Source organism: Sesamum indicum, linkage group LG4, assembly GCF_026168435.1.
Source record: "Sesamum indicum cultivar Baizhima isolate 11 linkage group LG4, ASM2616843v1, whole genome shotgun sequence".
Classification (NCBI taxonomy): Eukaryota; Viridiplantae; Streptophyta; class Magnoliopsida; order Lamiales; family Pedaliaceae; genus Sesamum; species Sesamum indicum.
This window is the reverse complement of record NC_142660.1, coordinates 13,274,003-13,289,117: the sequence shown is the minus strand read 5'-3', so window position 1 is coordinate 13,289,117 and position 15,115 is coordinate 13,274,003. Positions and strand designations below refer to the sequence as shown.

The window sequence follows — 15,115 nt, the reverse complement described above, 5'->3', positions numbered from 1 at the left end:
GTATTCCACTTCTTTTCATTGTTCCTATGTAACTTTTCCAAAGTTTACCAGATCAATTGAACTAAAATCCCATGGACTTGCAGCCAATTTAGCAGCAATGTCGAGTTTTGCCAGCTCTTGGGCCTTAATTAAAATATCTAAGTGAAAAAAATGGGCCTCCTACAAATCCCAAGCAAAGAGAATAACCAACTCCACAAATTAACTTAAACTATTTTTTGAAGGTGGAAAACGAACTATTTCCGATTGAAAATTGGGAATTCCATAATTCAGATGCAGTATTTTTTTCTTCTTATATATATTTTTTAAATATATCATCATGTCATAATTAAAAATCATGACAAATATTTTAATTCATCCTCCCAAAAATCTCGATCGGCAAACGTTGTGTGCTTGTAATCAATAACTATTTATTATAATTATTTATTTGTTACCATGATCAAATATTATATTTCTTCTGGTGTAAGTACATGCACTGCATTACATGATACATTGGATAGTCTCAATGATTGCATTTATTATCTTTAGAATTTTTTTTTATTGATTAATCGCGTCTGATTACTTGTCCTGACACGCAAATTTCAACTTGCGTCATTTTCATCATGCATTTAAAATAGTAAATTGTGGATAAGTTGTTTCACATCTTATTTTTATCTTCGAAAAGGAAATTCCATACGTTGATATTTCAAGTAAATTAGAGCTATTTTGAATTGTTCCATTATATCACGTAGTGATGATCGAGAATGAATTATTAAAAATGAAGTATGAGACACATATGATGGGATATAAATTAAAATCTCAGGAAGTGTTTGTATAATTTAATATTTTTTTCGGAAAGTGTTTTAATTTTTCTTAAAAGAAATAAATAAGTGAGTAAAATATAAAAGTTGATAGCATTTGAAATGAATAATGATAAGTAGAAAAAAATTGATTTGGAAGTGTTAGGTAAAAAGTTGGTGAATTAACAGTCTATTTATGAAATTACCTAATGATTGATGGGTAGATTTCAATCATTATAGGAAGGGGTATTATTTATTTATGGGATAATTGCAGTATCTTGCATGAGGTTTGGTGTAATTAAAATTACATTTAATACCCTTAAGATTTACTTCTGTCTAATAAATAAGTCCCCGTTTGTAAAAAATTCACTAAATTTCTTGATATTAACAAAAAAAAAACTAAATAAGAAATGATATTTACCCTCAGATGAATGTATTACTAACTTATTGAAATAATTTTTTTCTGACTAAACTTCATTTTATAACTGTAAAGATATAACTCCTCACATGCACTAATGGATTAAGATGTATAAGGATAATATATTTATAAAAAGATTTATTTGGCTTGCAATCAATTAAGGATGAATATAGATTTTCATTCAATTTTTTTTAATATCAACAAATTTGATAAATTTTGACTAATAGAGGGACTTACTTGTTAGATGGAAATATGGGTGGAAGATGAGTCGAGGCTCACGTGCTGACTGGCATTCGAGCCCAAGCTCTTGGCAAGGTTGAAGTCGAGCTTGATTCTATTTGTTAGTGAGCTCGCGAGCATCACAATCTTTTTTTTTATTTTATTTATAAATATTATTTAAGTACATTTCCATATTATATCAAGTTTATATTCAAAAGGGTAAAATATACTTTGCCCCTTGAACTATTCTTCATGTAATAATTACCCCCCTAAACTAACAGATGTAACACTTACACCCCACAATCAAACTATAAAAGATTTACATGTAATTATACCAAATAAATTATAATTTGACTAAACTAGTAAATAAATTACAATAATTCGATACTCACATAAAATGAGTCAAATACGCACACATCTTGTGTGTTTCGAACTAATGATCTTAAATTTATTCATCGGATACCAGTCTTACTCTTAACCAGTAGACGAAAACATCATGGTGGGAAGAGGCATTATTTAAATATATATAAAAAATAATAACAAAAAAAAAATCATAAAATGGAAGTTGCAATAAATGCCTTAAACTGCAATAAACATCTATTCACCTACTCACAATTTTTAGCTTGTTTTAGCTAAAATATTTTTTTTTAAAAAAAAAAAAGCATAAACAGAAATTGTATTTTTAAATACCTTTTTATAAACTTAATTTAAATTATAATTTAAAAAATATTTCATTTGAATTTTTGCAAACATCTTATTTAGAGTCATAAAATTTCAACTTCATCGTCTAGTCGAATCTTAGTGGCATACGTGTCGATTTTTAATAATAGCAGTTAATTTATGTTAAAATAAATAAACAGAATTGAACTATTATTAATTTAATTTTTCTAGAAGGGATAAGAGGTGAAAGTGCGTGCTTTCAAGAAAGTTGTCGTGTTCTTCAATTTTATATTGGTCCATATTTGTAATCGCATTCTTAAAAAATCTTTATCAGAGAGAAATTGTTAATGGAAAAGACAAAGCAATGGAAGAAACAAAATCCCTTATGATAAATTAATGAACCGTTATGTGTGTTTGACATGCTGGCACCTAATTATGGCGCTAAGACCAAAGCTTAATTATTATCAATTAAGACTTAGGTGTCCCAACTCAACTCGATCATCCTATGTTTGTCCTTACATGGGGGCGCTAGATTTGCTAACTTATTTAACACACATCATCACTAGCCTAATCTTACATGTAATAATGTCCATTTCAGTACATCTATTAATATATAATGGATAATTACAATTTTTCTCTAAAATTTAATTTAATTACATATAAACTACCTATATTTTGAAAAATTACATATAGTATTTTTGAGGTTTGTTTCTGTCTAACAAATAAGTCTATCATATTAATCAAAATTCATTGAATTTATTGATATTATACCGACGATTGACTTATTATTGATTTATTGCAGGTCAAATAACTATTTTTATGATCAAATTGCTCCTATACATCTTCACACATTAATGCATATGAGGTATATCTTTACCGTTACAAGTGTAGTTTAGTCATAAAAAATATGTTTGACCTACAATAAGTCAGTAATAAGTCATCGAGGGCAAATATTAACTTTCTTTCAATTTTTTTTTGTTAATATCAATAAATTCAGTAAATTTTAAATATAGAGGGACTTATTTGTTAGACGAAAACAAACATCAGAGATATTAAATATAATTTTTTAAATTATAAAGATATTACGTATAATTACCAAATCTAAAAAAAAGAGTGTAATTGTCCTTATATATAATAAGTATAATACATTCAACATGTTAACAAATGGATTATACTCAATTTTGAATGGTATAATCACATGGCTAGGTTTTGAGTTGTTCTAAACAAAAATAATTAATCATCTAAATTATTGAGAGTGGCATTTCAAAAAAAAAAAAAAGAAAAAGAACTATTGAGAGTGTGGATATATATATATATATATATATATATATTGAAAAAAATTCAAGCAATTCCCTTATAATATTGTAAATGAACAAATTACTTCCATGTAAAAAAAGTACAAGTCTATACGTATTTTTTAAAATAAAGCAGTTAACCTACTTAGACAGGGATGTAAATTGCATCAAAATCTATATATTTGAATGAAAATTTTCAATATATATATATATATATATATATGAATTCATATATAGTCGAGGAACATGAAAAAATTAACATTTCTTTTTAAATATAATTGAAAGATTAGATTGATTAGCCAAACTCGTCAAAACAGTGCTTGAATGACCATTTCAGCCTTTAAATTTAGTTTTCATTTATCAAACTTTGTAAGTTGGCTGCTGATGATCTATATAATACATTCACTTACAATAACAGATAACAAAATTGCATTTTTTGTTCCGTATAATAAGAGGTCAAATACATTTAGTTTTTTATATTATGAAATTTTTAAAATGATCTTAAAATTGAAAAAAATTAAAATATATATTTTTTTTGAAAAGTTGATTATTACTATGCTATACTGAATTTTTAAAATAATTCTAAAATTAAAAAATCGACGCAGTGAGTCCTATAAATTCTATAAATCCAGTAACGAATTCTACGTGTTCAGTTAAAATTGAATATAATGAGATTCAGATATAAACAACTAAAAAAATTATTTAGGAGTAGTTAAATTGAAAGATAAATTACAATGAACTTTCTCAGGATTTGTCATATTAATAAATACTCATCGTATTTTAAAAAATTATAAGATACCCCCTTGAAATTATAAATACCGTAACAAACACTTTCTTTTATGACAACCTATTGTAGAAAGGTATTTGTTAGATATTTATAATTTCAGAACATACTTATAAATTTTTTTAGAAATAAAAAATATTTGTAATTACAAAAAACCTCAAAATTGTCCTAAATTGAATATTAAGTTGAAATGGGAAGATAAATAAAATTGAAGCAACAACCACAAGAAAAGCAGGAAAATACAATGAAAAAGTCCCTAGGAGTTAAAATCTTGAAGTTGGTGATGGAGATAGACTGTCTCTCTTTCTACGTGCTGTTTTCTAGCGCAATGTTTTGATTTAATTTTTTCTCTCTCACTCATATATTCAATCAAAATCCCTTTTTCTTTTTCTTTTTTTGTTTTTTGTTTTTTGTGGGAATTTGCAAAGTAACATTTAATAATGTGAGAATTAAGGATAGAAACAAGATATGCTTGTCTTGTTGCAGGCACATCAAAACAAGAATTCATATGTTAAAGTATGTTGGGAGATGCAGCCAGGTCAGAGAATTCATGTGCTTTGGACCCATTGGGTGAGAAGAAAATCTCTTGTGCACAAAATCCACTACGTACAGCTGCTCAAAACCTGCTCGACTCATGGCTTTGCTGTTACCAATTACAAGACAACATGAGATCCTAAATTGTAGTTAAGAGATAATGTTAAATTAATCCAGATTCGATCATCTCCAATTATTACTTCTCTAGCTAGGATCCTCCTAGTATGACATTGCTCACCTGCCCTTAATTATTAACACTAATGTTGATGATTGTTAATCGTGGTGATTAAGTGGAACAAACCATTTCATTTTCTTCTATTTTATTTTTATAATAGTTGTATATATTTGATATATATTAAAAAAAATTTAATATTTAATTATAGTAAATTATTATGATTAAAAATAAATAGTCATTGATCATGGTCACAAAATAGTTATTTGCTGTGATTGAGTTAAAATATTTGTCATACTCATAGTCATATCAAAAATAATTTTCATGGTGGATTATTTAAGTTTATGTATCAATTTTTGTGTAACTATTGATGATTGTTAACTCGTTGGTGTTAATTGGATTGATTGATGGCGGTGTTGGAAGCAACTTGAATTTTGAGTGTACTTTGTTTGGAAACTTCTTAGGTAATTAAGTTCATAATTAATCTAATTAATTATTTGATATGGAATTATGCCAGCTACTAATTAGAATTTTTTTTTTGAAATGATTACCAATGAGATCGCATGCGTCGTTGGTGACGCATATGACCAATTAGTTTAATATTATTGTCAACAGACATGTGAAGAGCACATTTCAATAATTAAATACTGATCATAATAAAGTGAAAAATTAGAAACAATTTTTATATTATTTATTTCAGATGTGAAAGAATATACAACTTTCAAATTTTTATTATTTTAAGAAAATACAATGTCGTCAAGCATTTTAATCCAAAAAACAAAAATTCCCAAAATTACTTTGGGTTTAATTAATTGGTTATTAAAAGGCATTAGAAATAATTAATTAAATAAGAAGGTAGTAATTAAGAAAAGGAAAAAAACAAGAAGAGTAGGACAGGTGGAATCCCTGACATAATCCTAAGAAGTGTCGTGTACTGTGTGGTATAAGTTAGAAAAATGCAGCAAAGAAACAAAAACCACATAAGTTTTTTGCAGATGCAGAGCCATCGCCATTGGCCCATTGCTAAGAAACAAACGTTGCCACGTGAAGCCGGCCCTTTTGGAACCCTTCACACCAATACGATTGTGACTATCACCCTATTTCTTGTCGTTTTTTTCATGTCCCCCTCCCTCTATTTTTCACCCTACATTCAACTCTTCTATTTCTTTTTTTTTTTTTTCCCAAAAAGCATAAATATATTGAAATTTTTACAGGTGTTATTTTTTTTTTCCCTTTTTGATAAAGAGCAAAGTTCTAAATGTTGCAACTTAGTAATGGGACCGGTAAGGTAAGAAACTGTAAAAATTATATTTGAAAAATATTTGTTATAGTCCTTTAATGTTTTAGCAGTAAAAATCATGAAAGAAGAAAGTATGATGGTCATAAAAGAATATAAGATAGCAAATGTTATACCTGAGGCATGGCGGATCAATGTTTATAGATGTTCTGAGTTGTACGATTTTTTCACGTGAATTATAAATAATTGGGTGGTCATTATAAGTCCGTTCATACACGGACTCATATCGGGCTGAAACCGAGTCAGTACAACCTGAATGTAAGAAGTGTAAATTTGTTTTGTTTGTGATTATGACAAAAGAATATTACATATATATATATATATATATATATATAAGGAAATGAAGTTGTCTTAGAGTAGATGCAAAGATAGGTAATTACTAGAAGAATTATAATATTGAACTACAGTTAGCTGTCATGGTTAATAACAAGATTTGTTGTAACAAATAGTTATTGACCATGACAATACAATAGTTGTTGATCGTGGTTTTTGTGAAGGTGGCTAAAATATTTGACATAGCTTGTTTTGACTATGGCTCTTAGTTGTGGCAAATAATTTTTTTATAGTGAAAAAATGAGTTTTTTGCATCAATTTTGTTTAGTCGTAGTTAATAATACTCATTTACCATGATTTTTAACTAAAACCATTAATATATAGCTAATAGTAATTATTTTTCTAGAGATTCTTGGTTAGGGCTCCTACAGGTCGTAATTGGAATAAATAGATGAAAAATGACCAAGCCCTAAGTTGGTGTTAACGGTCCTCTGGCTTGGGGTGATTACTTCTTAGAGGAATACCTAAATCCTTACCAGTACTAATAAAAACAACTCTTGAGACGAGGTTTTTGGTACAGTTGCCATGTAAACTTAGGTAATTTCCTTTTGTTTTTGTTTTTCCTTGTTTACAATCTTTGTTGATGTACCAATTTATCCTTTTCTGCATCCCAAGTCGTAACATTGCCTTTCAGATCCTAAAGAGTGGCCAAAATGGGCAAGTTGAGGCCTATTCCTGACAGGTAGAGGGCGTGGAGAGCTCAAGTAGCGCCCATACAGTCTCAAAAAATTTGACAAAGAGCAAAGTGTTGGAGATAATTACATGACAATACATCGATGATAATTCAATGTATTGATCAATAATAAGCAATTTACAAACCACAATAAAGAATAAATAAAATTATATAAACAAAGCATCTAATACAATTAAAAGTTATAATATCCACATATTTTTAAGATTATAAAACCTCAACATATGTATATTATCAACTTGCAATTTGCACATTTTCCCACAATCCAAATTACAAAAATTAAATATAAATATGTTGGCGTAGTTCTTGAACCGAGCCAAGAATAGCGACAGGAGTGATGAGGTAGTTTACGTGGGGACTTGCACTCTCACCCACATTTCCATAAAATACAAATTAAATAAAAATAAAATAAAATTGTTGTGTTTCGTGTTTTTATAATATCGTAGAGAATGTTGCAGCACGCAAGGACAAACACCAGGACAATGTCCCAAGTATTCCTTTGGCATTCTATAATCTCTCTATATATATATGTACAGCCACATACTTCCAAATACATATAGATATAAATAATAAAATTTTAATTAAAAAAGAAATAAATTGCACAAGAATCCATTTGCACTGAAAGCTCTATCAATCCTTAATGGATTCTAGCTCCTGTTCTTCTGAATCATGATTCATTTGGTGGGTCATTCTTTCTCTTTTTTTTTTTTTTTTAATTTCCTATCTTGGATTTTTTTTTTCTTAAATCTCTATATCTTAACTTAAAATATCAAAGTAGGGCTTTGAATTATATCCTTTTAACGCTTTGAGTTTGGGCAATTTCCAATTTCACCCACAGTTCAACTGTCGAAAATTTGCATTGTAGACGCTAAAATTAAGAAAAATATCATTGGAGTGCATGGTCATAAATTAATGGGATAATTGGACTCCTCTTATGAGATTTGCTGTAATTACATGTAGATCCCCTGTAGTTTAAAAAATTACATTTAGCATCTTGAGGTTTATTTCTGGCTAACAAATAAGTTTTTCCATTAATTAAAATTTATCGAATTTGCTGATATTAACAAAAAAAACTGAATGAGAATTAATATTTACCCTCGATTGACTTATTATTGAGTTGTTGCATATAAAGAACTACCCTTATAACGGTGAAAATATACCTTTTCACATACATTAACGAGTGAAGACGTATGAGGGTATTTTGATAATAAAATAATTTACTTGATATGTAATAAATCAGTAATAAGTCAATTAAGGATAAATATAATTTTTTTCAATTTTTTTTATTAATATCAGCAAATTCAGTGATTTTTGACTAATACAGGGACTTATATGTTAGTGAAAGCAAATCTCAAGGGTACTAAATGTAATTTTTTAAATTATAGAAATTTACGTATAATTACAGCAAACCTCAAGGAAGGGGAGTATACGTGCAATAATGATTTAAACTTTTCTTTTTTTTTTTTTATATATAACTAAGATTCGAATTAAGAAGAAAGAAAATGAACAAAAAATTAGTATTTCCTTTTTCTGGAAAAATAAAAAGATTTGAACTATAGCATCATCAGTTCAGTTAATGAAAAGACACACTCAAGTTATGGCATCTACATTGGACACCATTATCAGGACGTAGATATTGAGAATCATTCTACATACTATGTGGTCAAATAATAATTAAATTACCAAATTGCCCTATATTATTCATGTATATATTCCAATTACTGAAAGAAAATAGCCTTTTCATTAAATTCTCCGAAGTTTTGCAAACCCTTTTCACCTTCCTTAATTTGCATTGCTCTCCGTATATATGTATATCATTCCATGTTTGGTTCTTGAATTGTATGTAATTAGACAAGAAACAGTTAATAAACTAAGGAAATTAAGTTTGATTAATCTTTAAGACAACATACGATTGACAAACTAATAATCACAAGACTACAGCTGTTTTCTGTTGTTGTTGTTGTTGCAACAGCCAATTTGAGAATGTCTGAAGAGTGTTCATATCAGCTCTATAATGCTTCTGTGTAAACTCGAGCAGGGCTGGCCATCTAAAGTCGGGATATATTCTAGGATTAACGGAGTCCACCAATTCAGGTGGTGGGCTCACCACCTTATCCTTCCTGGGACAAAGAAAGAAAGCAAGAGATTTCCTAGGACTCATGCTGTTCACCACTGCCCTGTGCAAACAACTTTTGTACCTCCCATTTGAAAGTGCCTGACCAAGAAAAATAAAATAAAGATCATTTTTAATAATTTTTTATAATATATATATATATTTCTAATATGATCACATATATATATATATCGAGAATATATATATTTTTGCCTCACCATGAAGGTGTCCCCGATGTTCACAACGAACGCGTTGATATTTGGAGTGATTGATCGCCACTCGTTGTCGACAAACACTTGGAGTCCACCGACCGTGTCTTGATGAAGGATTGTTAGTGATGTCGGATCACAATGAGGGCCGGTGCCTAAGGTCTGGTCTGGCTTTTGGCACGGTGGATAGTAGTTCAGTCTCATTATCGACTCATTTTCTTCAAAGAATTCTTTGAAATGGCTGCGGTTCACCCCCAGGCTCATTGCCAATAGTTCCATGATCCCTAGAGAGAGTCTGCTCATGGCACTGCAATATTCTTGATACACTTTCCTGTCAAAAATTATGTAAAGAAGATTGAGAATTTTGTAACTAAATTGTTATTTGTACAAATCATAGTATAGAAAGGTGAACTTTCCATACCCTAAGTGTGCAAAATCTTGACCCAATGTTCTCTGGAAATACTCTTCCACAATGTGTGATGAGCCCTCTTGTGCAGAGTATTCGAAGGAAAGAGTTTCCTTCCATGGAAGCTTAGAGGAGAACCGGCCGGTGAAGCTACTAGCATAACCACAATGCTCACCAAGCTTCCTTTGAGCCCTTTGCTTCTCATGGAGGGGTTGCTCGAAGAAGCAGTCCATGTAATGATGAGCGTCTGAAATGAGATTAGCATCGACACCGTGGTTCACCACTAGAAAGAAACCATGCTTCCGACACGCCTCACCCACGAGCTCAGACGCTCGAATGGAGGCATCATGGTCGCCGGAGAGAAAGCCACCTAGGTCGACAAACGGAACTTGAAGTTCCGGTGTGTGGGAGCAATTAGGCTTCTCGTGGTCGGGCCATACAAATTGTGGCGGTATGCTTGATTCGTGTTGTAGCACGGTTGCATCAAAGACTAGTGACTTCTTTTGGTCGTCTTTGTGTCTGTTGTTATTGCTCGCCGGCTGAGGCGTAGAAGTCTCGCTCATGATCATGCAGTTAATGGTCATTGCATGAGGGGTTTGTGAGTCTTAGGAGATGGGATAAGACTTAAGAGTAGATTAATGGCAAGGAAGTATGTATTTATATATGGAAGGAGAGGAGAATATTTAAGAAGAGAAGGTAGTGATGTGAAGTTTGAGGGTTGTGATAGAGGAAAAGCCAAGGCCGTTCAATGGGGGAAAATGGTGAACAAAACTTGGAATCTTTATAGTCTCCCTTCCACTGTCCCCAACACAAACAACAAAACTGGATTATTGCCAGAGAAGGGCTTGAGAAATGTTAATTTTCAAATGAGGGCTCGTATTCGGAGGAATTTGGAGATTGGACCACCCTTGTTTTGTTGTTTGTAATGTTGACAGGTAAGCGGTTCCCGATGGCTTTTGGCGTTTCTTTTGGTGGGAATTGAGTAAAAATTAACTTATCTCCACCCTACCTTGTTAGCCTAATTAATCTAATAGCGATTTTTTTTGAAATTTTGGTAGACTTGAATTTGAGGAGCTTGGAATTGTAATGAGAAATATTTTCCTACTCATACTAATTTCTATAGATAATTTAAGAATGTAAGATGGATTGAATAATAGCTTGAACAAGCTAATAATCTACAATCCAACTCAAGTTTATATATACTTCAAGCATTTTCTCAATTTTTCTAAATATATAGTTTTGAACTTGTAAGTCAACAAAAATGGTACAGAACAAAGTTTTGCATAAGAGTTTTTTGTCAATTTAATGTCAAATCTTAACATTGAAAAAAAAATTATTAGGCATGAATTTTATGCCATTTGAAATTTTTTTGCAGAAACAAGACCAAAAGTGTCAATATTATAGGATAAAATACATTTTACTATATTATGCGACTAAAATGCTCGAAAGCAAATGGTGGGTACATGACTACATTAATCTTATGTCTGATGAACAACCCTTTTTTTTTTTTTTTATTGCACATATCTGACAAAGCTAATCAGACATTTAAATTTAAATTCAAGACCTTTCATAAGAAATTTTGAGCCCGAACCACTGGATTGTTTTCTAAAAATGGACAACATAGTTAAAAATTTTATGTTTGATGGATGAATTAAAAAAACTTGAACCCAAAGCATGACTGGAAGTCTTACGTTTGATTGACAACTTAAGAAATGAAGTCTTACTTTGAAAAAATCTGGAGCATGCATCATTAACATCCAAATTAAGAAGACATTATTAAAATTTTGAAATGGTTAAGAGTTGACTTCCCCCTAGTGATGAAGGAGAGCAGCCGGGGTTCTTGGTGATACTTTCTTTTTGCACATGATAGCATTTTCAGGTGTCCATCTTTGTTCCCCGGACCTATTTGCCCTTGAAGCTTACAAGAATATTGTAACAATTCGGACCAATAGGCATAGAAACAACCAATTACAAAGTTGACATAAGAGGTTCCACAGGTAGTGCTACGTGATCAATATTATCAATCTTGTCGTGAATAATCCAAAAGAATTGAGGCCATTCGTGTCCATAAGACGCCACGCATTTGCCAAATATAGCTACGCAACTCTACCTCGCTCATTCTACCAATTTCCAATGTTTTGTTTTTATTATTAAAATAAATATCGCTAGTTCTCGATACGTAAATTAAATTCAGACCTATTCGATATAATTCCAAAATAATGTACAATTCAAATCTAATGTCATGACAAGTTTACTTTCATGATTATAATTTAAATTTAAATAATTCATTTTGTATTGAACGAACAATGCTGACTCGTTCATGATCTAGTATAATCTTGAATAAATTTGTTTGTTTTACCTTAATCTTAGGATGTGTCTTTAAGAATAGTGTTTTATGAGAAATTGTCCAAACTCTCAACTATGCATCATCGTGAATGTGTCACAACTTTGCCAACATGCCTAATTAATTATTGAGCTATGTGGCCACTATAGCTCCCAATTCTATCCAATTTTTGGTTGTCATTGATCATAGATTCATGCACAAATGCATATTTCATCCCACGAATATTTTAGAATTAAGATCCACCTGGCAATCCAATTATATAATTCAGATATATGACCCCCGTAAAGTACCCACGAACGAAAGCTAAATATAAATGAATGTCGACGGATGGTTCTTTTCCTAGAATATTTAGTATCAATTATCACATGTATAATACGCGCACTTATAATTCGAGAATTAATTTCATTATAAAAATAAATAAATAATAATAATAACAACAACAATAATAATAATAATATTAGTTATATGTATTGAATTGATAATTTTTTTTGCTTTATTGCAATGATAATTTTACAAACTTATTAGTTACAAGAATTATATTATATTATCACTATCTATCGTTAGTGGACAATTCTTTTTATAAAAAATTATTATTTTCAACAATCGGTAGCCGTCACCACCCCCACCCCGTAGTGATAAATACTATGAGTCGGTGATAATAGATATAATTAATTATCATATTTGTATTATCACTATAGATATATGCAATACTACCTACAATAATAGTAGCTAGCAATTGGATGATGGGTGAGAACGGGCAATTTCCCTAGCAGACACTACAATATCTCCTTCTTTCTCTATACGATAGGAGACATCTACATACCACAAGCGAGGCTGTCCCAAAGTTACATTCAGGTCCAACTATTAATAATAAAAAGTAAGATTTGTCAAACACGTTATTATTAGGGATATGTACCATTATAATTTTATGACATATATGAGAAATATATAGAGCTATAATCGACCAGTCATGGAACGTAAGACCATCTTTTAAACCATGATAAAAGATTTGTGCGTGTTCTTGCAATATTTATTTTTCTTACACAAAAATTTGGAATAGTTAAAGACAAGATTAGGTGGGGGTGGGGAGGTCCAGCGGTGGAAGCAACTAACATGGTGGTGGAATGGCAGAAAATTCATGCAGACAACAGGTGGGGCAAATCAGTTTTTCCTCAAAGAAACAAATCAGTTGAAACTGACAGATCGACCCAGCAAAATTGGACCTTAACACAAACACACTGTACTAAAAAAAGAGAGCATGTAATGTAATATATGAGCCACTACTACCCACACTAGATCATGTCTTCTTCCTCATCTTGATCGTCACATACATACATACATATATATATACATATATCTTTATCCATGCACTATAATAAATAAAGATTAATTTAATTTCGTTTGCAGCTCCTTTTTCATAAATTGTTATGCATTATTTATTTTTGGTGGGTTCAGTTTGATCCCCACTACAAATGGGGAGCAAACGCAATCTATTATTGATCTTCGCTTTGGATTTTTCTGCCTCTCCTGCTTTATGAGGAAACTGGTTTCCAAACTCTGTTCCCTCTTGTTTAGGTTATAAACTGTGTCTATTGCTGTGCTTCCTTCAAAATTGCCTTTTTCTTTTAGATATACACCGGCCGGAGTGGTAAGTCGTCGCTGCCTACGCAACATATTTTATCACATAGTGTGAACTCCGATCCTAATTAATGTTGTATTTCAACCTCTCATCGAGTTGCACATTCAACTTTTATCGGGATAAATTTATAATATTACGGTATTTTACAAACGTTGACGTACTATAAATAAATAGTCGTCCATGAGTGCTATTCAAACTATGTAAATTAAATCTTTGCTCATTTTGTTTTTAAGTTTTCTAAACACGTTCACAATTTGGAATACAATTTTCTAACAATAAAGAGTGTACGAGTCGATCGACTACAACTTTCATGTCATTTATGCTGGTACAAGCTACTGAAGTCGGTGGGGGATTAATTAAGCGAAAACGAAAAAACATCTGTTATAGTTTCGCACGAAAACATATCGTAAAATCAGATTAAAGGATGATAATCATGATCATTTAGTGTCGGCTAAACTAGAGTTAATTAGGAGTAAATCGTTGCATCATATATGATAATCCATGAAACGTCAAAGTTTATTAAGAAAATACAAGGAAATTTTCTTGCAGAAAGATTTGGACCATCACATCGCATGTAAGAAAGAAAAAAATTAAAAACCCTGGAAAGCAAACTGGTTCGAGCTGAATGCATACAATTATTAAAGAGCTGATCAAGTAGTTGAATAAGTACTGGGGGAGCTGAGATGTAATAGATTGTTGATTATGGTGGAGATGTATGTAAAGAAATTGAAAGTGACATGAACTTATATATATATATGCAGACATATATGATCATACACATATTCCATAATGTGGTTAGTGATGAACAATGTTTGAACATTTATGGTACAAGTAGTGAAACATGTTACTGGGGTTTCATCAGCAGCCCAATATAATTATCTTGAATCACTTATGGTGACCATGTGCCCACTCAACCAAAGCAGGTCCACATCGATGCACTAACCTATTCCTCCATTTGCCCATGTTTAAAGGTCGTTGTAATGTCGACTAAGTCTCATTTTATAAGCTCCTAAAAAATGTAATTTTAGTTTGTAAGTTATGAAAGGTGGCATTTTTAATCTTGCAAGAACTGATTTTTTGTAATTATGGTTCTGTAATTTTAAAATTTAAGTAATTTTCATCTTTTCCCGATCAAATGTGACTTGCACACGACTCAATTAAATTATAATTTTAGTTGTTTAATTTGGGGCACGTTGGGCATTCTTAATCCTATAACTTAGGAGAG

The 15,115-nt window shown here is 30.9% G+C and overlaps 1 protein-coding gene across 1 annotated transcript; it reads right to left on the bottom strand.

Moving 5' to 3' along the window:
- Positions 1–9,041: 9,041 nt before the first annotated feature.
- LOC105160538 (gibberellin 20 oxidase 1-D) lies at positions 9,042–10,672 on the bottom strand. The gene is made up of 3 exons (XM_011077966.3): positions 9,923–10,672; positions 9,511–9,832; positions 9,042–9,394 (listed from the first exon to the last, which is right to left on the bottom strand). Exons 1-3 carry the CDS (start codon positions 10,489–10,491, stop codon positions 9,107–9,109), a joined length of 1,179 nt encoding a protein of 392 aa, XP_011076268.1. The 5' UTR covers positions 10,492–10,672; the 3' UTR covers positions 9,042–9,106.
- Between the last annotated feature and the right edge of the window lie 4,443 nt (positions 10,673–15,115).

Excerpts from the sequence above, each read along its gene's own strand:
- LOC105160538 (XM_011077966.3), bottom strand. The coding sequence starts at position 10,491 with ATGACCATTAACTGCATGATCATGAGCGAGACTTCTACGCCTCAGCCG. Across the intron at positions 9,833-9,922 it reads CAAGATTTTGCACACTTAGG|GAAAGTGTATCAAGAATATT; the intron begins GTATGGAAAGTT and ends AATTTTTGACAG. Across the intron at positions 9,395-9,510 it reads ACATCGGGGACACCTTCATG|GCACTTTCAAATGGGAGGTA; the intron begins GTGAGGCAAAAA and ends TTTCTTGGTCAG.